Source organism: Amphiprion ocellaris, chromosome 7, assembly GCF_022539595.1.
Source record: "Amphiprion ocellaris isolate individual 3 ecotype Okinawa chromosome 7, ASM2253959v1, whole genome shotgun sequence".
NCBI lineage: Eukaryota > Metazoa > Chordata > Actinopteri > Pomacentridae > Amphiprion > Amphiprion ocellaris.
This window is the reverse complement of record NC_072772.1, coordinates 6,230,857-6,255,900: the sequence shown is the minus strand read 5'-3', so window position 1 is coordinate 6,255,900 and position 25,044 is coordinate 6,230,857. Positions and strand designations below refer to the sequence as shown.

General features: G+C 40.5%; 1 protein-coding gene and 1 long non-coding RNA gene across 4 annotated transcripts in view; one reads left to right on the top strand and one right to left on the bottom strand.

Annotated features, from left to right (window-relative positions):
* The first annotated feature begins 2,423 nt into the window (after positions 1 to 2,423).
* The window catches only part of sik2b (salt-inducible kinase 2b), a 44,348-nt gene continuing 21,727 nt past the window's right edge, over positions 2,424 to 25,044 (top strand). Inside the window, exons 1-4 of one of the 3 annotated variants that reach the window (XM_023264840.3) lie at positions 2,424 to 3,038; positions 6,326 to 6,442; positions 12,738 to 12,801; positions 22,322 to 22,483. In XM_023264840.3, the coding sequence (XP_023120608.2) occupies positions 2,901 to 3,038; positions 6,326 to 6,442; positions 12,738 to 12,801; positions 22,322 to 22,483 (481 nt within the window). In that variant the 5' untranslated portion in view covers positions 2,424 to 2,900. Of the gene's footprint in view, positions 3,039 to 6,325; positions 6,443 to 12,737; positions 12,802 to 22,321; positions 22,484 to 25,044 lie in introns of those variants that run through there. The other 2 variants (XM_023264841.3, XM_055012131.1) reach the window with 2 other exon arrangements.
* LOC129349300 (uncharacterized) lies at positions 3,909 to 23,661 on the bottom strand. The gene is made up of 2 exons (XR_008602249.1): positions 23,480 to 23,661; positions 3,909 to 4,367 (listed from the first exon to the last, which is right to left on the bottom strand). It is a non-coding gene; the product is annotated as an uncharacterized LOC129349300 (long non-coding RNA).

Genomic DNA, 25,044 nt, shown 5'->3' with positions numbered 1-25,044 from the left:
TATTATACATGTTAACATTCACAAATTTAGCTGATTGGAATGTCATTGGTTTTGCAGATTTAAAGCAAAGTATTAAATGGATGAAAAATTACAGGATCGCCAGAGTTATTCTGAAGAAGGAAAGCATGTGTGTGCTAAATTCCATGGCAGCTTATCCAATAGATGTTGAGACACTTAAACCGCAAATGTCAACCTTATGGTGGTACTATATCACTGAGATACATCATCTGGAAACTGTAAAGGTCTGCATAAAATTTTATGCCAGCTCATGTCATAAAGGTTGAGATATTTCACAGGATGAGTGAGAACTGGGTGGAGACATGCGAGGGAAAGTGAGAGGCATGCCAAGATCATGAGACTTCATCCTCTGGGGAGCATCCTTATCTGTACACACTTTCAAGGCAGTCCGTGCTTTAGCTTTAGAGATATTTCAGTCTGAAGTGGTGGATCATCTGCAGTTAACATGGCTAAAAATGTGAATATATTTCATGTTAACTGAATAAATGTTGACAGATATTGAAATTCATCCAAATATCAGTCAGAGATGGAATTCAACCATGATCCCATCTGCATGTCGAGTGATCCGTCACAAAATCTGGTTATAAATACAGTTGTTATATTTGAACTTCAAGCACATTCATTTTTATTCCACCCTTTGTTCAGTTTAAACCATCATCTCTGACAAATTATGCATTTTCACCGCAGCACTGAGGCTTTGGTTCTCAAAGAGACTTTAATGAAATCAAAGAAGTGTTGATGAGGCAGGTCAGTGGGGTGTCACTGCAGTGCTGCTTAGTGTGACACGGTAGATTACACATCCAACCCTGAGAATACCGTAAGTGCAAAGTTTGACTCACACAAGGTTACTCATTTTGTAAACAATCCCAGATTAAACTGCTCAGCCATTTTCCAGTGGCGTCAGCAGATAATGTGAGACACAAGGTCAAAAAAAAGCCGTTGGCTGTCTGCAGAGATGCAGTTGTCCAATTCAGGGACTATTTTGACCTTTTCTTCTAAACTTGAAGAGTGATGTCATCCCTGTTTAAGGCTTCCTGTTTGGACTCTGATGTCAGGGAAAGGGACAGTGCATGCGGAAACACTGATGATAGATGTCTGCTGACCAGAGTAAACCTCAAAGCTGTGCGCTTTCCTGACTCCACCTGATTGTGTGAGAAACTCGGCCCTCCCACTGATGTGTCAGCACAGAGACTGTTTAGCAGTGATCAGTTTAGAATATGTCATCAGAGGAGGCTCCTAAAAGCATATACACCTTTATTTGAGTAGTATAAAGTCCCCGTGGATTACTGAATACAAATGCTCATGTTATTTCTGAGTATGAGTGGGCTGTTGGGTTGGTGTCTCGGAAAGATGTAGCAAGCCCAGTAAGGAGAGGCTGAGTGTGTTCTTGGAGAATGTTAGGCAGGAAATGCCAAAAGCACATCTGGAACTCTTACATTCAGGAAGTCTATGCGTGACAGCAGAGGCCCTCAGAGCACTGCTGTGCTGTGCTCTGCTCGGTTTAGCAATCCTACTGTTCTCTGTTTCGACTGTCACTGCACAGCATGAAGAGAAACCACTGCTGGGCGTGGATGTGTGTAAGCTGTATCTCAGCAATGTTCAGATAGTTGGTCAAAAGATATTGTGGTTGCATGTTTGATAATAATAGCCTGTGGGTGTATCCAGATGTGTTTTGTATGCAGGGGGAACTCCTGTGTGGCATTATTAGACGTGTGAATGTAATTACTAAACTAGTAACAATGCTGCACTGGAGAGAAAACGTGCTTCAGTGTTCTATTTTTGCCAACAGATGGTGCTATCATGTAGCTGACCAAAGAGTCTTTGTGGCTGCTAAAATGTCTGGTTTCACATGAGGTTCTGCATATTACATTATATAATATTATGGATCTATAATGCATATTGCATATTCTCTGGATTACGTAACGTAAAGCAGACTAGATGTGCTTTTGATGTGAAATCCTTGCATTTTGTTGTTTTTTTCCCATGCAGTTTTGCAAAGCAGATTGTGTGAAGCACGTGGAAGTTGCAGTTTTAGGCTTGTTAACTATAAATGTGCAATGAAAGATTTAATGCTTGCGTTTAATGTGAAATTCTATTTTTCTTTCCCTTTTTTTGCAAAACACTCTCTGAAGCATGTGGAAGTTGCAGCTTCACCCCCATTTCCGCTGCATATTTTTTTTAAAACACAAAAGCCGATTAAACACCTGCAGGGCGAAAACTTCAAAGTTACCTATGCGTGCAATCAAGCAGGGCAGGCGAGCAAACGGATTTCAGAATAGCAATTTTACCGGTTGACGTAAGAGGTGGGTCTGGTTGTCCTGGCAACCAATTGGCACTGAAGTGTGGAGCCGCTCCGTGGCCCCGCCCCCTGTACAAATACCCCTATGGCTTTGACGTCAATACACGTCAACCAGAGAACATGATGCCTCTTTGCAAGTCAACTCGTGTGCTTTCTAGCTGATAGAGGCACCTCAAGCTGAAATATTAGAGCTCTATTGTATTGAAGAACGTGGTGTGACAGCCTCCGGGCTCAGCAAATGGCCTGCTTCGTATCGCCGCGCTGACGGGCAGAGCGTCGCCACATCGGCGTCCAAGCTGGCAGGGCGACACAGAAATCAACTTTGTCTATTTTTAATGGACACGCTTCGAGCGGCGGCAGCAGCGGCGGCGGCGGCAGAAGCAGCAGCAGAAGCGGCAGCGGCGGCGGGCGGTTTGTTTTCCTCTCGTCTTTATCTGTAGCTGCTGAAGCAAAAGAAAAGAAAGAGGAAAAAAAAGCACCGTGTTAGTGAGAGAGGAGCCCCTCGTGTGTCCCCCCCTCTCCCCTCCTCCTGCTCGTCTGGCTGCTTCCTACTCGTCCACAAACAGTCCCGTTTTAGAACAGCATGGTCATGGCTGACAGTGTCCAGAAACCGCTGATCCGGGGTCCGGTCCGAGTGGGCTTCTACGACATCGAGCGCACTTTAGGAAAGGGCAATTTCGCTGTCGTGAAGCTGGCCAGACACCGCATTACCAAGACCGAGGTGAGTGGGGAACTAGTTAGCCCGAAAAGCTAACTTAGGCTACTGTTCTGCTGAGTTACATAACTTTTATGCACTAGTTGACTCCCCAGATATTCACAGCAGATACCGAAATGCTGTCCACATCGTGCGCTAATAGCAACTTGGATCAGCTTTACTGGCTGGCCGAGCAACAGCTGGTGTGTTGTGGATCCTCCTGCAGGTTCAGGAGAGGTGTCCAGCTGCACGTTCACCCCTCCTCAGCCAACACCACTGCCAGTAAGAGCTCTGACCACCACCGGGTGCTGCTGGGAAACACACACACACTTGTAAACATCCATGCATGCCTTATTTACGCCACACCGGCATCACACACCTGCACCCCTCTTTGGTAGTGACCCAGACTCAGTGTGCTGCCTCAAGGGTCTGCTCGGTGTAAACATCCCGGTTTGCTGTATCTGGGGCATGCAGCATGGGTCGGTGGTCCCATTATGTAATCCAAATAATAATGTGATTTAGTGGATTCTAGTCCCGAGCACTGCCGAGAGCTTTGTGAGGAGCCAGTGCTGTGTAATTGCAAAGCAAAGTGTTCTGCATGCATGTATGCAGACAGCAATCCAGTGCTTTGGGGGTCTTCTTGATATCACAAACACTGCACACACTCTCAGGCCATGCAGCATGAGAGCACAGCAGAGGGAACAGGGCTCGGATTTGTCTGAGTTTGCTCATAGTTTTATGTCAGCTGTCTGCAGAGACGCCTTTCTCAAGCAGTACCACGGAGTGCCATGACTTTCCATTGTAATGACAGAGACACAAGGAATTTACTGTAACCAGTCTGCTGCGGAAAGAAGCTGTGTTTTTGTGAGTCAGGGGGAGTGATAAACACACACAGGGCACAGTTACACACTTTAATCTTTGATCTCTGGAGCCTCCAACTGTTTACTGTTGAACGTGAGCGATTATACTGTGCTGAAAAACAAAGATTTACATTATCCGGGCAAGACCCCTCACAAGGTTTAATGAATAACAGGGCAGGAAAATGGCTCTCAAGACTCTTACTGTGTTAATCTGGTTATTAACGCCTGCGAAGTGGTGCAGTGTTAGTCTAGCGAGGTGGTCTGCGACCATGTAAGCAGTATGAACGCAGGTGATTTCACTGAGTGGCTGCACCTCGCCCCCAGCTGGATAAATGAAAGCATGGATGGTTGCTTTCAGGCCACCGGTCTGCTAGGAATCACTCAGAGCCACTGCAGCTGCTTGGCTCGCACAGGCCCAGACGGTTTGTTTCAGCGGCCAAGGTCAGCTGGAGAGTGCAGGTTATCAACTTCATGTGATGCCATCTGCCTTGAGAACCTGCCAGTGGGGTAAAAAGAGATGTTAGCCCGGTGCCTGTGTGTAAAGAAAAACCAGAGTTTAATGACACATGAAACAGCAGATCTGGTGTGTCGGTGCGGATGTGTGTGCATATTCCCAGATAGGTGCATCTCTGTGTGTATAACCTACTTTTTCTTCCCATGGCCCCTGCGTGTTATACTGACCCATTCATCCCATTATGTACATATAGCAGCTTGTGGCTTTGCATAGTGCTGGCCCGTTCCCGTGTGGTTCTGTCTATCAGCTTTGCAGGTCAGACATTCATCCACGTCCTGCCTTTTTGCTCTCATTACATTCCCCATATGCTAAATTCCCCTGTAACTCATTGTCCTCAAATGACCTTGTGCTGATATAGTTTGCAAGTCTAATGCTGTGTGTGTGTGTTTAGTGTTGTTGACAATGTAATCAGTTGGCGCAGATCTTTTCATGTTAAGTACCCTGTAGTCCCTCTGTGCTAGACCAGAGATTTTAGATTTTATCCCCTTGAGGCCTGGACTTGTAGCTGGAGTGCCATTAAAAGATTTGGATTTCTTCATAGGATTTAATGCCAAATTGCGTACCTGTCTGTACCGTGGCAAGGGAGGTATTAATGGAGAGTGTTAAACCTATTCAAACACCCATTACCTCTCATCTATAATTGCAGTGTAACTACAAATATGCTGAAAGCGGATCAAAATAGGCAGCCGACTTCTCTTTAAGATTAAGCGCATGTATAAAGCTGTGTTCACAGTGGCAGCATATCAGAAATACTCTTTCTTTTTTCAGTGATACCGCTGAGCTGTGGTCATGTCAAAGCAAAAAAAAAAAAAAAAATGCATGGTCATCTAGCTAAAAGCGTTGGACCTGACTCAACTGTTATCGCAAGACATTGTTACCATTAGTTATTGATGCACTGCGATAGCCAGTCAATGCAAACGCACATTCCTGGTAAGATATGTTGGAATCTCGACAGGCGCTTTATCTTATCATCAAGATAGAGGATAAAATGGGTGTTAATGTGATAAGTTTCCAAAAAATCTTATGTCAGACTGTATTCTAAACCACCCTACAGTGTTTTGGCATTTGATAAACCTTAAAAGACGTGGCTCCATTACTTAAAATCGCCTTTCTTTGTTCTGTTTCATCATCTCATTTAGGGGCTGCAACTGCATTCCAATTACTGATTACCGTATTTTCAAGTTACCACATTCAAAGAACTTCTTTTGTTTGACTAACAGTCCAAAAGCCAAAGATAATCAGTTCATTATCGTAAAAGACTAGAAAAATCTGCAAGTATTCACATTTGTCAGGCTGAGACTTTGCCAGTTTTTGCCTGAAAATAATGAAATGATTCATCAGTTGTCAGAATAGTTCTTTCTGCTGGTTAGTTAATTGTTTTAGTTCAGTCTAATTGGTAGCTGAATCAGCATACTAACGCATTGTATTTTTTTTCTAACACAGTCCTGTTTTCGTGTGAGTTTTCTAGCCTTTTCTGATGGTGGTGTGATTGCAGAGAACCAGGGTCTCTTGTTGTTTATTCCTCCAGCTTGGCTCACAGATGCTTGGAACACTTCAGATCACACTGATGAAATGTTGTTTATGAGACAGTCTGAAGGGGAGATGTTAATATTGCCTTGTTACCTACCAAACGTCATTAGTCAAAGCCAAGAGTGTTGAAGTTTTTAGTGTGAGCTTTACGAATGTTCGTGCCATTTTGGGCATGTGTGTGTGTGTGCAGTAAAGGCATGTCTTTGCCTCTGTTGTGCCTTCATGTGAGTTTTCATCATGGCTCAGATTTTAAGACTGTTTATGAAGCTAGAAAGGAACACACTGTTTCTTCTTGCTGTTTGGAGAATGTTAAATTGCCATCTCAAATGGGTCTGAGCTTTTACTCCATTGTCTGTTTTTAAGAAACCGTCTGTTTATAGTTGTTTTGTTGATGCTTGATCATTCTGCAGGTGGCCATTAAGATCATCGACAAGACCCAACTGGATGCTGTGAACCTGGAGAAGATCTACAGAGAAGTTCAGATCATGAAAATGCTGGACCATCCTCACATCATCAAGCTCTACCAGGTGAGTCTGTAGCTTCGGTATCACCTCCTGACTGCTTAGGATGCAAGATGTAAACAACATTAATCATATTTATGGAGGAGCTACTTTCATTATTTAGGCTAAAATATATCATGAAGTTGTCTTTCGTGAATGGAAATATCTTTGTGAATTGTTATTCCTCCATGTTGTAGTGCTGTGAATATAATTTGTTTTCTTGTCTTGTAATCTGTATTTTTGCATTGTTTTCTCTCTTGCTTGACAAGCTGTGTCAAGACATTTTTCAGGAGATTTCTTTCTTTCTTGGGTGCTTAGATTTAACTTTTTGTTTGACTTGTCCCATTACAACTCCTTGCTCTCGCTGTTATTGTAGTCAAAATGTTGGAAGAACGTCACTACACTAGAGGTATTTACACTAGTCAGTACATCACAAAGGAATTTTTGTGAAAACATTATCCATGACACGTTTATGAAAACATTTTCAAATGTAGTTAAAGCTGTAATGACTTTTACACAAGCCCAGATTAACGCAGTAATGTAAACTGTTCCAGGGAGGAGTGTGAGCTGCTCGGGCCAGTTTCCCAAAGACATTTTAAACTAGTCCTCATCTTTAGGTCATTCTTAAGTGTGACTTCAGATTAGTGTAATGAGTGTGAAACAATTTGACAAATAAATGTTTGCTTCATACCTAAAAGGTTAGCCACTGTATCTTGATGCTAACTCACAAGAGCCGTGTTTCAGTGGTAACGATCAGTGAGACCTGTTGACCTGTGGCACGAAATGACAAAAAAGAGGAAAAAATGGGTCGTAACTTGTGGTTTGGAGATAGTGTTGTGTGGAGCGATAAATGAGTGAAGCTACCCTGAGCTCATTAATGTTCCTGTTCACTAGGATTAACATCACTGAATCAGTTTTTTTTTTTTTTTAGCTTTTTTAAAGAAAGCATGCACATTTCCAGAATACCAAATTTTGGGGTCTGTTTTACCACTTGTAAGATTTACAATTTAAAAAAAAAATGGAAATAAGCTTGTGGTTATTGCCAACAACTCACTGAACAATGTTAGCAACAAAGGCTACGGAATAGATTTGACAGATTTGTGGGCATGTGCAAGCAATCTTATGTTCGCTTGGGCTTTTGGCTTGCATGGACCAATTTTATACATAGGTTTCCCTCAAATTTTCAAACTATGACCCGTGTCTGACATCTTAATATTATACAATGATTGCCGTTTTGCCAGAAAATGACAGTATGGCCACTTAAAAATTTATTGTTACAGTCTTTGATTGCTTTCCCAGTGAAGTATTTGTGATTTTTTTTTTTTTTTTTTTTTAGACACAAAACATTATGTAAATCAACCATCAGTCAACCATGTTATCTTTTGGTTTTGAAAGCTTGATTTACCAAGAATTCACTGCAAATTTGTCCATTTTGAGACTTGGATTTAGTCATCTATGTCATTTCTCTTTAGTTAGTTATATCTAGGCCATATTCGCAGTCTGTCTCTATGAAACTGGCCCCTGGTCAAAAGAGGCCCCTCAGAGAGCAGGGGTGAGATTGTAATATGTAACATGCGTTGCAACGTAGGCGCAATGTGACATCTGTTGAGGGGGCCTATAACAGATTTCACCACTGCTCCTTGTTGATCTTCTTTTCAGGTACTTAAGCAGCCAGGGTGTTGAAGCGCGGGACCAATCCAGGCCATTTTCTAATGCATTAGCAAACAACTGCTGCCTAGCAGAACCTGCCTCTGCTGGATAGTTAAAGATATGAGAGCACAGTTAATGACTGACTGACCCTCTGCACTGTTTGCATCTCTGTATGTGTTCTGCACTTTATGAAGGTGCTACTGGCACGACTTTAACTAAATACTATTTGTGGCTGAAGATGGTAAAAATTGTGTGTTTTATTATAGTTCTGCGCCATCAGATCTTACCCGTGTTAGCCATCCACACTTTTTATACAACTCTTTCATTTACAAACAGTTTGCCACAGCAAGCACAGGTGTGTTAGTGATGATTCAGTTTCATTAAATCATGGCAGTGAACCAGAATACACAATAGCGGGACCTCTCAAAAGTATTGCAGCCATCATTAATACAGTCTGTTGTGAGAATGGCCAACCTACATGTAAATGTCTAGTTTAGGTCATAGTAAATTAACAGCTTGTTCAATAAGCATTAAGTCTTATCAGTGTGCTCTGACCTAGTGGGACCTAGTGGGAACATATTTATTTGAACATGGCAGTGCTGCGCTTTATTTGTTTGAACAATGATTTTGCTAAAAAGACCCAAAGGAAAAGTTGGCTAGAGGAAATCTGCTGTAAGATTTTAAAGATGTGTATGGTATCGATGAAAACTGAGCATACTGGCTTTTGTTTTGTGACTACTACAAATAATGCAACAGCACAAACAGCCTCCTTGGGTATTTGATTTCCTGAGGTGGAAGGTGGAAGAAGAGCTTTAATAAGATGTGAGCTCAATGCTGATGATGTAAAGCACAGTGAGATGTTGTTATTTAGATGAAAAGTGGCTCTTGGACATGTTAACAATTGACTTTGGACCAGTTCAGTCAATATCATTAAGTTGATAACTGGGTCATAAGCACAAACTAATAGGTAACTAATCAATAATTACAGAAGGATGATGTAGAGAGAAAATGCACTAATGTATTGGATTATCTGTGATATTTGCATTAGACACAAGATTCAGACACGATCCATAGTGCTTAGATAATTAATAATAAACTGTGGTCTTGTTCCTGTAAACCTTCTGCACATTCTGACATGTCATAGTATGAAAGCAGAAGTGTAATTATTGAAACTAATGATGGCCACATTCTCTTCATCTACTCCAGTCCCAAGGTCCTGATGTTGTGAATGTTGTTTCTCTGTCAATCTGTCCTAACTCATTGGGTCAGTTGAATCAGGCAAAGCTGTTGGTAATGTTATTAATAGCATCTTTTCACACTATAATGAATCAAATGGCTGACTTTCTGGTGCTCTTGAAACTTGCATCATGGCTTTCTTTTCAAACTACAAACTCCTAAATTGTATGTAATGATTAATTCTTTAGATTCATACTTTATTGTGGCATGATTTCAAGCAGAAACAATTGGATTGCTATAAAAGTAAAGAAGAATGAAGCAACATTGCTGCTTGGACCTGCGCTGTTAAAACGGAGCCCTTTGTCCGCAGTATCAGGTGCACTAAAATATTTTAGAGAAATAGAACCCATAAATGTCACTTCCCTCGTGCCACCTTGACACCTTTACAGTAGCTGTAAGCATATCCAGGCATATGAGGAAGGTCCACATAAATTTTACGAGACCCACAAAAGCTTATTTCTTTCAATGATTTGTTCTGGTTGTTGCACTTTATTGGTGTATTGGGCAGACAAAGGCAGACTCGTTTCACCTAGTTGCCTTGATGGCTGCTGTCTGTCACAAAATAGCCAGCCCACCGATAACGCAACCGTTTTCAGTGACTCAGTCGCGTTACATAAGCCTTTGGGTCCTGCTACTTTGTTTAGGAAAAGTAAATGAGTGTTCATTATCATTACACAACCACACGGCACTGTTCCAGCCTTCAGCTGTGTTATTTTGGTGTGTTTCATTATTTCCGATGGCCTATCCATCCAATCAGCTCTCGTCAATTAGCGATTTCCTTTCCAGTCTCATAAACTGGGGTTGGCCCTGTGGCCCAGAGGAAAGCCCCAGCTAATGAAGACACACAAAGACACAGACAAAACCAACTGTGGACCCCACTTCAGTTTGCCATGTGTTGTGTGGACCTCCTCTCTCTTGATCCCAGTCTGCCGTCATTTTCCTCGTCTTTCCTTTCACATCTCACAAGTCTTTTGGAGTCTTTTGGATGTTCAGTTTTCCATCTTACCTCTTATTCTAAGCTGCCAAGAATCTTTCTACTATTACAAAGATTTTTACACAGTCAAAATTATCACTTTCAAAATATACAAAACCGCTCGCTGTCTGTCAGTTGTTTCATAGTGATGCCAACACAAAGTTCACTTGCATATCAATCATGTTACAGGAAAGGCTTGAATATATTAAGAATATTATTAGGTGGATCATGACCCCAAATCAATATCTTCTACACTGCAACCAATGCCTAATGTTAAACCCATTAAAATAATTACATTTACAACAATGAATTATTCATTTACTTACTTGCATTAAACAATTACATACATATACAGCATAGTCACCACAGGAACTACAGCTGCTCTTCCTAATGGCCTAGTTTTTAATATTAATGTTTAGATGATCTTCAGACATACTTGTCATGTCACCACAGTACATGTCAAAGGGCAGTGCTGGACCCCATAAATGACTGAACACAAAGTGCAGTTTGCATTTCTTGGTACCTGGAATTCAAAATAGTAATTCTCCTATTGTAACTTGACCTTGCAAGTAGGACTGGATATCCATCCTCTCTAATTTTTTGCCATAGATCAAAATTCACTTCATTAAATATCAAAATCTGGCCTTGAATGGTATAAATACTTAATTGACTTTGTTTCATTATTCTTTGATCAAACCGTCCGTAATGGAGAATTAGACCTTTTTTATCAGCAAAGTTCTCGTGCCTCTGCTTGTATTAATCTATCATCAGGGGAAAGGGTAAAAAAAACAGACTACAATATCAATACTGTATAACAGAGGCTGATTAAAGCTCACACAAGCACATTGTATTAATGTTTACTGTGGCTCGATCAATATGTTGTTTTTTTTAGGTTGATACAGATAATAATCAAGGGACAGATGCTCATTTGCTGTACAATATATTAAAACCCAAACTCCAACAAAAAACCGAATTGAAATGTTTTACATATTTAATTAAAAAAAGAACTACTCAACATGTATCCTTTTTATCCATTCATCCAGACTGTTAGTCGTGACGTGCAACCAATCAGATAGTGATGTGGGCAGGGCGCTGCTCGACACCACAGAGTGGTGGCTGCAGATAGAGAGAGGCACCAAAGTAGCACATGTTTAAAAATAATTTAATGTATCGGCAATCCGTTTAAAAAAAAAGAGAGAGAGAAATACCAATATTTGGAAAAGTGCTAAATACTGGATTTGGTGATTGACCACGCTAATATTTGGTCAACCCCTGATGTTAATTATTGCTTGTTGTCCCTGATAAACAAATAAATAAAGCAGAATAAGGAAATTGTGGTATTTCATTGACATTAGTATCTTAGCCCACTGACTCTCGAGAGTGGTTTCTAAAAAAAGATGAATTAACAACTTAAAATATTTGATAGTCATAACAGACAACATAGAAAGCTCGTTTTCATGTTTCTGTATTATTGTCATTGCACAGACAACAACATACATACTATACAGAAAATGAAAGCTGACCTCTGTCACTGTAAATATTGCATCTTGTCAAACATGGGCGTAAGAAATATCATTAATTGTGGCTGCATTCCACTCAGGTGTGCCAGTGCCAGGGCCCTGCTACTGTTCACGCTGCTTCACTGGCACTCTGAAAATGAAATGGCGCCATCGGTAATGCTATTAGTTACACCTGTGCTTTTCCTGCTGTGACAAGTTAAAATGTCTGCTGTGAGGATGGTTCATTTTCCAGGTTTGATGCTGTATTGGCTCACAACTGGGCACCAATACCTGGGTTTAATCAATCGCTTGTAATCAGAGAGGACAAAATATGTCCGTTACACAACTAGGACCAGCGGATGAAAAAAAAGAGACTTTCATTTCCTAAATCCATGAATCGGTCAGTGTAACAGATGGAAAATTGATCATAAACAATGAGCGTGGGATTTCTAGTGTGAATGTCTGGCTCGCTGTGTCTGATTCATCCTCCACTCTCCATCTGATTCTCCCTCCGCATTTAATTCTATTCATCTCCAGAGTGTTTCTGTTTCTAAATCGGTTCTCCTCCTCCTACACAACACAGCTCAGTGTGAGGACGGAAAGGTTTTAAGGACCATTCAGTTATACTCGGCATCACCAACCGTCCACCTCCATTCTCTTACATGGATGCCATATTTAGACCCTGAGCCATTCATGCAGTCTGTTTTGCTCATGATGTTGAGGATGCCAAACACTGTGGTTTAACCACAGAGTGACTCCTGTGGACGATTGTGTAATACATTTTTATCTGTTGTCGTAGATTTCTTTTGCCTCATTCTAATTCTCTCTCATTGCAGGAGATTGTAAATTTGGATTATCTGATGATATTGCTACTGAAAAGGGGTCTTCATTATGTATATTCACTCTCCCACTTTTTTCTCCCCCCTCCCTTGGCCCCTGTTCCTTCGTCCTCTCCCTCTCTCAGGTGATGGAGACGAAGAACATGCTTTACTTAGTCACGGAGTATGCCAAGAATGGGGAAATCTTCGGTGAGTGATCTTTTCAAGTATAAGATCAATCTGACCCTAGAATCATTGCCCCACCCAGGTCATTTACGTCCTCTTCATTATCAGTTTTAGTTTTAAAATCTGCTCTCTTGCACCAGTAATGTTTTTGACAAACAAGGAATTATCAAAGTCTTGTTGAGTTTGCGTTGCCCTTACAGTTATCCCAGCCTCAATCTCAAAGGTCATATGATTGATGGAAATCTGCAATGTCCTGATGTAACCCTTGTCATGTGCTGCTAGTAGCTCTTGTTCCCAATGTGCTGACTTTGTTTTCTTGCTATATAAAATGACATCATGGACAGCCTGTAAAAGCCTAAGACAGGCCGCCTCAAAGAGAAAAAGGTTGATTTATTACTAAATGTGCTGCAGAAACACACGCACCTCGTTGGTTTACTACTTAAGTGTTCAGATTATGAAAGATATCAGGATTGCTTGCGTCATTCCTCCACTTTCATCGACATGGCACTCAGGTTTAATCTGAATACTGTCTGTTTAACCTTTGATTTACCCTGGTTTTAAGCTATTAGTTTTGCTCAATGTATCTTTATTTGCTCGATACAAACAGCATTGTAGGAGATAACAGAAGTGAAAAGTGTCACAAGAGACCAAGCAGCTCCAGACTCATATAGTAAATCTTTTTTCCCCAAGCAAGAATTTAGTGTGAAAAATGTCCATCACAATTTGTTTTTGTCCAAACAAAATTCAATTTACTGTCACAGAAGATGAAAAAAAGGTGAAAATTCTCGTCAGAAGCGAGAATGAGTCTAGAAAAATGTTTGCCATTTTTGCTTAAAAATTTGTTAAATGATAAATTAATCATTTAAATCTTTGCTTACTTTTCTGTCCATCAGCTAATCTATTAGTTTACTAATTGTTGCAGCTGCATTCAGTTTTTCTCTTTCAAAAGACACTGGGTCAGTGAAAACACCATGAAACCAGCTAAAGCTGCATGCACACTTTAGGCACTATTCTTGATTCTGTCAAACCTGCAACAGTCACATAATCTGTCTTCTAAAATTTACATTAAAAACTGTGAACACTGCAAATTAGAACTTCTATGAAAATTTTTGATTTATCATCCCAGCCTGAATGTGTTTTATAATTGTTTTCAAATGAAGAAAAAAAAAAGAGAAAATGTGGCTTTTTTGACACAATTTGAAATAGTTGAAGCAGATCACAAAGAACAAAAAAAATGATCTTGCCTTTTTCATTTTGGACTTGTAAGACAGTTTGAAAAAGGCAATTCCTTTAGTGTAGAGACTAAAGTTGCAACTTTAATTTTGTCAAAATATTTTGACAAAATAGCCCAAAAAGGCGATAGGCTTTATTCGAAATTCAAAGTAGACATTCTGAACATAGAAGATACAGTAAGTCAGCAGAAATGTTAGATAGTAGTTTCCTCTGACGCACAAATAAAGGCAGCTGTGCTAAAAAGAACAGACAAGGCGAAACATGGCAAAAAAATAGTATGGAGATAAGAATTTATCTTCGTCTGCCATAGCACCACGTGCTCTCTATTGCTGCCACACGTTCACAGCACACATATTCAGTTAGCACAGTGTGTACATGCTGCAACATTCAATCCAGTACACTGGATATGAGCCCAAAGAAGATGCAGTTTTTTGAATGTGTTGTAGGATTGTAAATATGTAGACGAAGAAAATCTGCACTATTTCTGTTAAAAGCAGAACAATCTGGTAACTATTCTAGTTTTGAACATTCAGACATGAACTGTATCATACATTCAACAGGAAGTATTAGAACAAGTGTAGACGTGTCAGACGTGGACAACCTGCGAAGGGCTCATAAACCACACAGATAAACGGCCTCACCTATTAGACAGTCTGAGAATGTTTGCATTTAGCCTACTTCCAGACACAAGAGCTGAGAGGATTACTCAACTCTATGGTCTACGGTGGCCTTAATAGTCATGTCTGTTGTGTGAGTGTGTGCGTTTTGTTTGTGAGTGTGTATGTGTATATATCTTTGTAATTCTGAGGCCAGTGTTCCACTTGTGATGTTGACTCAGCAGCGGCAGCAGCAACGCCTGCTCCTGTGACCTACAGAGAGCTAGGAAGCAAACCCAAGAATGGAAATGAATGAGAAAAAAATGTGAAGGAAGCACAGAAGTGTACAGAGATAGTGCACATGTTGTAGCTGCTGCAGCTTTTTGTAGTCCGAACAAACAGCAGCTTGTGTTAACCTCGAAGCTACGTAATGACAGGAATATTACAGTCCCCTCCTTGTGCAGTATACTCTTAAAAGTGTAGTTTTGCACTGTGGAACTTGACAAGAATTTGTTTTCCGTTGAATATGAGTCTAGAGCTAGTAGAAGATTAGCCTAGCTTAGCATAAAACTGAGAGAAATGGCTAATTTGGCTCCATCCAATTATAATGTGGTGCTGGTGCTTTCCTATCTATCTGTGTCCTGGCTGTAGCTTTATATTTACCTCACAAATGCAAAAGAGTGTCAATCTTGTCATCCAACTCTCAGCAAGAGTTTGCATATTTCCCAAAGTGTCAAATTATTTCTTTAAATAACTGTCATGATTGGTCTGCGTCATTTTCCTATAGATTGCCTGGCTCATCTTTGATCATTATAAAACCATTGTGTCCTGATTCCTCAGACCCCTCTGCCCTGATTGCACAATGTAACGTAGTTATGTAAGACGTTTATATGTCATCATCAGCGGCAGCAATAGCAGCTTTGACTCAGCCAGGCAGACATCGACTGGTAGCTGCAGCACTAGACTAGTATTACAGTATTCAATCTTGCAAAATTGAACAATCATTTCTGATTTCCAAATACACTTTCTGGAGGTGGATCAAGTCATTGAGTCATGATGCACTCAGACAAATGGGTGAGCTGCCAAGCCAGTTCTCCAGTCTCTTCCTCCACTGTAGCCCTCCAGAGAGCTCCCTCTGCTTTTCTGACATGATGAATTTCTCAGGTCTGCTCCTGGCCGTAGGTTACGAAGAGCACAAGATGTGAAGTTGCAGTGTAGTGGATGCTTAGCGGCCCACCCTGTTACAACGAATCAGTGAGACGATGGATGAAATTCTCTCTTCAGACCAAACAGTAAATGGTGTTGTGGAGGAGCAGGAGGGGTAGCATGTGTGTCTGGAGCCGCGAAGACAAAGAAGCGGATCTGGGTTTGGCACCAGAAGGCGGAGAGTGATGGGTTCATTCTTACAAAAGGGGTAGGTGGGCACAGTAATGGGCACAGCGGAGGCATCGATGCCAGCTTGTTGATGTGCCTTTGTGTCTGTCAGTCATTCTATCGCTCCACAGTGTGCCTCGACACCGCAGGATGGATCAAACCTGGAAATTGGGTCAACCACAAATAAAGCAGAGATGCAGAGAGCAGAGGCAGGAGGGGAGAGGAGGCAGAAGAGAATGGAGGCGAGAGCAGGGGACATCCATTTGAATTTGGAAGGTGGTGGGGAAATGTAGGGCATGCATATTTAAGAAAGCACTGCTGGAGAGAGGGGAGTATAATAGCTGGCAGTGAGTAAAATCACTCATGCAGATCTCTCGTCTGACTGTTGGGAAGGGAATGAGACACGGAGAATGTTGACTTCAAAGGAGCACTCAGGCTATTTTTGAGACACGTTCTTATTTACATACGCTGTCAGTTTCTATTTCTCCATAATCCATCCTTCACATTACTGGGTCAGTTTTCTGCAGATCTGTCCGCCACCAGGGTGTGGCAGCTCTGACTTTGATGACCTCAAGAGAAAAGCTTAGTTGACAGGAAGAATGTCTGCTCAAAGTAGGACCTGTTGTTTAGTAGCAAAAAACTTGCTTATGCTTTCATGACCTAAACCTTTGAAAAAAATGTAATGCTGAGAAATTGATCCACTCTTTGTCTCCCAGTTTTACTAATCATTCCTCAGTGTTTAAGATCTACTACCTAAGTGTTTTTTCCTTTTCCACCAAAAAAAATATAATTACAGTGACAATTGATCTGCAGAAAAAAAACAGCATTTGAGAGGATGTTTCACCTGCTGCTGTTGAGTCAACAGGCAGTACTGCAGCTAAACAATTGTACACAATAATAGATTAGAATGATACAGATCTATACACAGACTATACAGGACTTGAACCTCTGTTTAGTCTTCTCACTTGACACCAGAGCTGCAACATTTAATGAAATAACAGATCTGTTGTCAACTATTAAGAAATTTGGTAATTAAATAATTGCTTTGATTCATTTTTAAAGAAAAAAGTGAAAATTCTCTGATTCCAGCTTCTTAAATGTGAATATTTCCTGGTGTCTTTACTCGTGTGTGGCAGTAATCTGAATATCTGTGGGTTGTGGATAAAACAAGGTATTTGAAGATGTCATCTTTGGCTCTGGGAAACACTGAAACACTTTTTCATAGTTTTCTAAATGTTTATAGACCAAATAAATAATTGATTCAATGAGAGAATAATCAACAGAATAATCAGCTATGTAAATAATCGTTAGTGGCAGCCCTAGTTGTAATTAAGTGTTGTCCAGTTAGGCTAGTGGCTGGCTGCCCTGACCTGCAACCATTTGTATGCACAGACAAAATCACATATCATCTAAAATCTGATGTATAAATCTAATGTCTACCTTCTGATAAATGGTTTGGGTGATACATGAAGAGAGCAGATTTCCTCCCTTTAGAAATCTACAAAAAGCGTTTTCAGTTGAGTGACAGGTAGCATCTTTACATAGCAGCTTTCAAGGATCTGTCTGCTGTAGAAAAAATGGTAGAAGGAAAATGTGCCAACCTGACATGTTTTTCTACATTTGAGCTGAGGCAGTTTGTTCTCGTCTTCAGTGATTGCAGACATTTGGAAGCAAACAACTCAGAACATGTATAAGTATTGTGTTATTTCTTAGATATCTGCATTTTTAGACTATCAGCCTTGCAGTAAACATCAGATTAAAACCATGACGTGCTATTTAGTTTTTTATTAGCTACCTCACCTGTTAGTTTACTAACTCGCTGTTAATATATTCAGCTTTCCATCTGAAAAAAAAACAACATGAAAATTCATGTGCAGCACTGGGATTAATCATCCAGCTAATAAAGTACTAGGTAATTTGAGCAACATGATCTCGTCTGGAAAACATCCTCAAGGGTAGGTAATTAAGTGTATTTGTTAATTGGCATATTTCTAATACTAAATGCTACTAGTCTAGGGTACAATAAATCTAGGGTCCTGTCATCATTCCACAAAATATACACAATGAAGAGATAATAACGCACCTCAATAGAGCCATATGTCATCCAGAAAAATATGCTCACACACCTGTGTAGAATCACATGTTGCTGCTGCAAAACTTAAACTCCTGCCGCATACTTTACACCTTTGATGAAATGTCAGGATCTGTACAACAAAACTTAAAGGTGTTTGAATGATGCTGTGATTTAATTTCATTTTATGGGTCATTTATATGTTAGTGCCTGTGACTCTCAGATAACATGGTGACACCTCTAAGTAACATCTTGGCTTCTGTGTCAAACATCCTAAACATTCCTTTAGGAACATTAAAGGATTGTTAATGTGATTGATTTCTTTGTGTATGAACCAGTTTAACTTTCAAATGAGTGCCAAATGGCTATTTTTTGTCAGATTGATTTTCTGTAAAACTTAAAAAAAATTAAGTTACTATCAGATTCAGGTCATTATGTAGTATTGACGTAGTCTTGTTGTTTTTTTTCTGACAATCTAAAACTGAAATGCATCAGCTTTACTATTAAATCAGAATCAGGGTTTTTTTGTCATTCTACAATGTAGAATGAAATTGCACGTTTTCGCTCTTTATATACAAATAACATACTGGGCATAAGTATATACAGAAACAAGGGAAATTTATAAAAATTGTATGAAATATGTACAGAAATATAAAAATACAAATATGTAAAGAAAATCAGCAAATTCTTCAATTCAATTTCTTTCCTTTAAAACATACTAAAACAGCTATTGTATTATCCAAATTAGTTGCTGATTTTTCTGTGGACTTCAGCCACAAGTGCATTTAAAAACACAAACCCTGATCAGAGATGCAGATGAATATCCAATGAGTTTGAGTCAAAAGTGTATAAGTGGGTGGGTTGTGCAGGTCTAAGTTAAGAGCTTTGCGTTTTTTTTTCTAGATAAAACAGGGTTTTTCTTTTAATTTAAATTACTGCATTTCCAATTATCCAGTAGAATAGAAGTTAACTGTCGCAACCAGTAGCTGCAGTTGATCTCTGGCTGGTTATAACTTGGGTAAAAGTACATTGCTCAGCTCCAGCTGGCTCCAGTCCACTTTATCCCCTTAGGGTTAAATCAGCGCCGACATCCATCAACAGGTACATAAATGTGACTTTAATGTGGCTGCTGTATTTAAGCGGTTTGGATATCAGTTACTGATGTGGCAACAGAGTGTGTGTGAGACTGTGCGTTTGCCCCTTGTTCTCTATATGCGCATACACACACACACACATCACATGTGAACTCCATGGTGTTATTTGAAGTCCAGCCAGAGGTCTACCCAACAAGCCAGTCAGTACCCATGATGTTTGTCCCCTCCAAACCTGAGCAGCTGTTAAGAGTCTTAGCTCGTCACCCGGCTCTCAGCAGAAGTGGAACACAGTGCTTGTTGAGCTGTTCCCTAATACCCCTATGATTCATACTTGTTCTGTTCGCTTTCCCAGAATGCAGCTCTGCGTGCCTCACTGTGCCGAGGTCCTTACCCTCAACAACATTGTATCAGTGGATTACTCATCCTTCCACTGGGGCAACATGCCGCATTGTGTGTGTGTGTGTGTGTGTGTGTGTATGCGTGTGTGTGTGTGCATGCGTGTGTGTGTGTGTGTGGCCACGCAGTGTTGATTGCTCAAACAGTAATGGCTTATTTTTCAAGTGCTAATCTAGAACAAGCAGTAGCTACGCAGTGCTGCTGTTCGTACAGAACTAAGACAGATTGTGATGTTCAGCATTTCGTTTGGCGAGCAAGAGTTAAAGTAGAGTCTGGACACGATCATTTAAAAGCAACTGTTGAACTTTAAAGCCGAAAATGCTGTAAATTAGCTGATTCTTGCTTCTCAAAAGTGAATGTTTCCTGGCTTTAATTGTCGTCTATGGACTGTTAGTTAGACCCAACAGGCAATATGAATTCATTAAAAAAATCTGATTACATTGATGATGCAATTGATCTGCAGTTGCAACCCTAGATTTCTTATTATATACTCAAAACGTCATTGTGTTGCCTTAAGAAAGCACAGTATCCTGTTCAATGTCTGTTTGAGACTTGTCATTGTCATCATTGCTGGCTGGATGGTCAAACAACTTCAGAATCCTCTGCAAATGTGAAAAAAAAAATCTTGTACTTTCAGAAAACAATCCAACACATACCACTATTTGCATTTTTTGATCAGGGGTTTTTCTTTTCCCTCGCAGAACTACTCAGGTGATTGTATGAATTCCATAAAAGAAAAGATTGTCTGAAAGTGTGTGTCATTACTGCTATGCTGGATTGATTTTTATGCCCTGCCTCGCTCTGTGATGGCAGACATGAGCCCTTCTGGTCAGAGAATATTTCATACAACTTGTGGCCCTTTAAGTGCCTGACAGCCACTGTGGTTGAGCCATACTGATGCCTTAAGAGATGAAGGCAAACCTAGAAAGATTATTACTTCAGAGTCCACTTCTTCCCACAGGTGCATACTTGGACGTCCTCGACACATTCCCCTCGCCAGTGTGTTTTTTGATTAGCAGCGTTGCTTGAAAGCTGCCCTGGTCACTGAAGGGCCTCCTTTATGGAATTTGACAGCCACTCGCTAATCAAGTTTTCCCATTCTACCAGATGTTCGCTGTTTATCAAAAGTGCTGTTGATGATGGAACGGCATCATCTCTGTGAAGTTTAGCAGTGCAGTTTTTGGGCTTTAAGTCATTTCTACTGTACAGTTCTTGTCCCAACACACAGCTGACCCTTTGGTCAACCCTCAGCTGTGGAAATACAGAGTTGTCTCAGATGAGGTGTTTACAACGTGATGCTTGTCGCTGCCCTCGGGACAAATTGTGCTGTACTTTGAATGTACGGTGTTTTTGATGTTAATGGGCTGTGAAAGTGATTTAGTGTGACTTTTCTGTGCATCTCGACAGAGGTCTGGTTTTCAAATCCTGTCAGGGATCACGTCCTTTACATTTAGGTATGTGCACAGCAGGGAAATCGCATCAATGTTACATGTGCAAAAAGGAAAGGAAATTCAAGGTCAAACATCTCATGGAAACTAACCTGTGAGTCTTTGGCTGCTATGTGATTACAAAGATCCCATCCCATGAAACTGAATTTGTGTACGTTTCTCTGTTTACTCATATATGGTGCTTTGTTGGTGGGGTTTGTTGTGGTTGCTGTGCGTTGTTGTCAGGTTTGGTCAGTGGTCTGTATCCCTGCCAGTTGGAACTAAAGCCAACACAGAGCGTCCTATCTTGTTTGCCACTGAGTGTGAATTGAAGAGTTAGCAAGCTATCTGGACAGAGAGGTGCGAAGAGGAACCCTGCCTACAGCAACAAACACCACACTTTTCAAAGTTCACGGGGCTGCAAAAAAATCACGTATCTTGTAAAACAGTCTGTTGGGTCAGCTTTGTAAAAAATTAGTGAACACTGACGGGTTAGAAAAAGAATGAGGACGCGTGAAAGCAGACAATAAGAGAAAGGTCAGTGGTCTGGATTCTTGGAAGAAGAAGACAGTAAAATTTATGACTTTGGCCCCCTAGAGACAGCAGAGATTTTGCTTTGTTGTGTCTTTCTAAACAACCGCAAACTCAGTGTTTCTTACCGCTTTGTTTGCCGTCAGAGCTCTGCAGATAAACAAAGAAATCTATTTTTTTTTTGTTACTCATTGCATAAGAGCTCAGGCTCAGATTTTCATCACTATCTTGATTTGTTCTGCTGATGATCAAGTGTGTTTGTATGTTTGTGTGCCGACTGCAGTCCTACACTAACAAACTCGCTGTCGGTGTTAAAACCAACCCCCCAACTCGCAGGCGGATCCAACTTGAGCTAATGGGGACGTTATGTAGCAGAAGCCCAATTCTCAGAAATCTCTTCCTCCCTGTTCCTCCTGCGGGTCTGACAACACACTGTCAGCCACTGCCTACTGACACATGCACATATATCAGCTGAAACACTCACACACACGGGGTTAGAACAGAGGTTTACAAAGAAAAATTACATCGTACGTCTTGCACTCAATCACTGTACAAAGCATGCTGTAATGTAGAGCAGCTGTAAACTACTATTGGCACCAGGTCTGCACCTCATCAAAAGTAAATTATCCTTTCAACACAACCACAAGTGCTCAGTGCAATGAAAAATCTGCCTCAATGCATTCTTTTCAACCGTGCAGCCATACCTTACACTGTGTTTGAAAGGCCTGTTGAGTCGTGTTATGTAATCAATGTAAAATATTATCTGCATATAGTTCTAACCGACATGCCACCTCTTTCTGATGTCTGTCTCCCTGACTGCAGACTATCTGGCAAAGCATGGCCGTCTCAGTGAGCTCGAGGCCAGGAGGAAATTCTGGCAGATCCTGTCAGCGGTCGAATACTGTCACAACCGAAACATCGTCCACAGAGACCTGAAGGCAGAGAATCTGCTGTTGGACGGCCACATGAACATCAAGATTGCAGGTACAGTAACGCACAGCACAGCGGGGAGCCAGAAACTCACTGAATCATCAGAAAAATATGATGTTGGCATGGAGGTTTTGATCGATTGCCTGCCATGATCTCAGCACTGGTGAAGTTCAGAAATGTCTTAACTGCCTGCCCGAGCTATTTGCGCAGTGTTGAGAAGTGGCTGGAGGTTGCTTGTGAGATAGCTGTTGGCTCAAAGATGCCACTCTTTAAAATCTCCACAAAAATCCAGAAGCTTGTGCTACCTTTTCAAAATTGATGCTCCAAAATCCCATCCCCAGTGACCCTCCCAGCGTTAATTTGAGGGGGGAACATTAAAGATGAAGTAGGACAAAAAGAGGAACAGACCTCGAGGCAGAGATTTGAGACTAAGCTGGAGGTCTGTAGTACAAGCAAAGCATAAGCAACTGACATTTAGAGTTAGCTAGTGAGAATGTCACCCTACTGCTGTGTCCTCAGACTCGAGGAGTGGGGGAAGTTGGGGTACTGAGAGGGACAAGTTTGGGTTTAATGGAGGAGGAGAGGAGGTGATAAAATGGATTGGGTACTTTGGAGACAGAGTAGCAGATTAGAGGATTGAAGGAAGAATGATAAGGAGCATTGCATAGCAGGGTGGCAGGGCTGCAGCTGTGACGGTGCTCTGAAAGAGGCTGAGGTTTATCTCGGGCTTTATACAGAACTGATAGTGGAATCCATCTAAAGTGAGCTGATCACATGTGGGCGGCTTAAAATACAGGTGTTAAAGGATACCAGACACCAAGCACAGAAAATGCCCTCGAAGGACTTCATGAAATAATTGAATAAAATTGTTTCCTCTGATAAATGTTACTTAAAGGGGGGAAAATGACCAATGGGCTGTCCCCTGAGCACACCAGTTAATCTTTAAACAAGCTATTTATCAGTGAGTTTAAATTGTTCTTAAAGATAAAACCAGGTCAGAACAAAACAAACAGAACTATAGAATAACTAATAGAGAAATGACTGTTTTACCTGCATCAGTACCCACATCATCCTGTGCACCGTTTCTCAGAAGGATCCAAGATGATAACCTGGAGATGTTATTATCCCAGCAGTAATTTTCACAAACATGACTCACAGCCGATTGTCCGCACAGCAGATTAGATTTGAAGCAGGAAAACAATGAACAGAACATTACCTGGCTTGTGATTAGAGAGAAAATGTCTCTGGGGAGGACATCAGCAGCAAGGTACATTCTGTGCTTCTCTTACCCACAACGTGCTCTGACAAGTTTGGCAAATGGTACATGAAGTTTAAATAAGTAAACATGTCAGATTTGCACTGTACATTAGAACAAGTCATTTCCCCCCCAGCTCTTCGCTTCACCTTTCTGTGCTGTATTAGGTACACGGATGTCAGTTTATATCAGCCATCTATTCAATCAGGCTGAAAGAGAGGTGAAGACTTCTCTTTTTTTTGCACTCATGCTTTACTAATTTGCATTTAGAGCTGCAGCTAATGTTTATTTCCATTATGAAGTAATCTGCTGATATTTTTTAGACCTTAAATGAAAATTGGCTAGGGCTACAACTAATAAGAAATGATTGATTGAACCTCGCGGTTAAATTTTTTTTTGTCTATAAAATGTCAGAAAAAATAGTGTAAAATGTCCGTCACAGTTTTCCAGAGGGTAACATCTTCACATTGGTAGTTTTGTCCAAGCAACAGAAAGGCTAGATTAACTCACTATGGAACCTCTGGGCAGAAATACTCTTCTCTTTTCTCTCATACTCTAAGACGAGTTTTAACTGTAAATTCCTTTAACCCTCAGAACCTCCAAACCCGCTGGTGGGTTTGAAAGACATGTTATCTTTAAAAAATATCAATAAAATTACACCATTGGTCAGTGCCAGAAATTGTAAATAGATATCGATTTTCAACTTTCTGACAGTTTTTGAAGTACTTATGTTTGACTTCCAGCTCTATTGGGAAAATGCATCAAAACTTAGTTTATAATTGTGATATTTCACCAAAATTATTCTTCATTTACCACCAGAAAGGGATAAATTGTTCTTGCCAGATTCTGTAAAACCAAATAAATCTGCAGTCCTTGAACTAAGAAGTCATGACTCAGTGATAGTCACTATTTCTTTTTTCAGTGTTGGTATTATTCTACCCTACTTAATTATATTCAAATGTTTTGTTTTTGACTTTTTAATGTAATAATTTAAAGATTCTAAATGCTTTTGTATTCCTTTCATTGTAAAGCTGTTTTGTATGTATGAAAGGTGTGAGACAAAATGTTTATTATTATTAAGTCAGGGTCCCTCTTTTTTGTTAAAAATATGCTTTAGTGGTACATCTAGAATTGAAAAAAACAACATTATTGTTAAATCACCACACATTAAATGCCACATTGCAATCCTGGAGCCGTTGGGCCAGCTGTGAATCTGGAACTTGGGCAGTTGCCCACATGGTCCAGTTGGTGATTCATTCTACCTGACTAACCATCCAATATCCAAAGATCCCCAGTTTATAATGATACGATGCAGGTAAAAATAACCCACATAAATCCTCATGTTTATGTACCTGACACC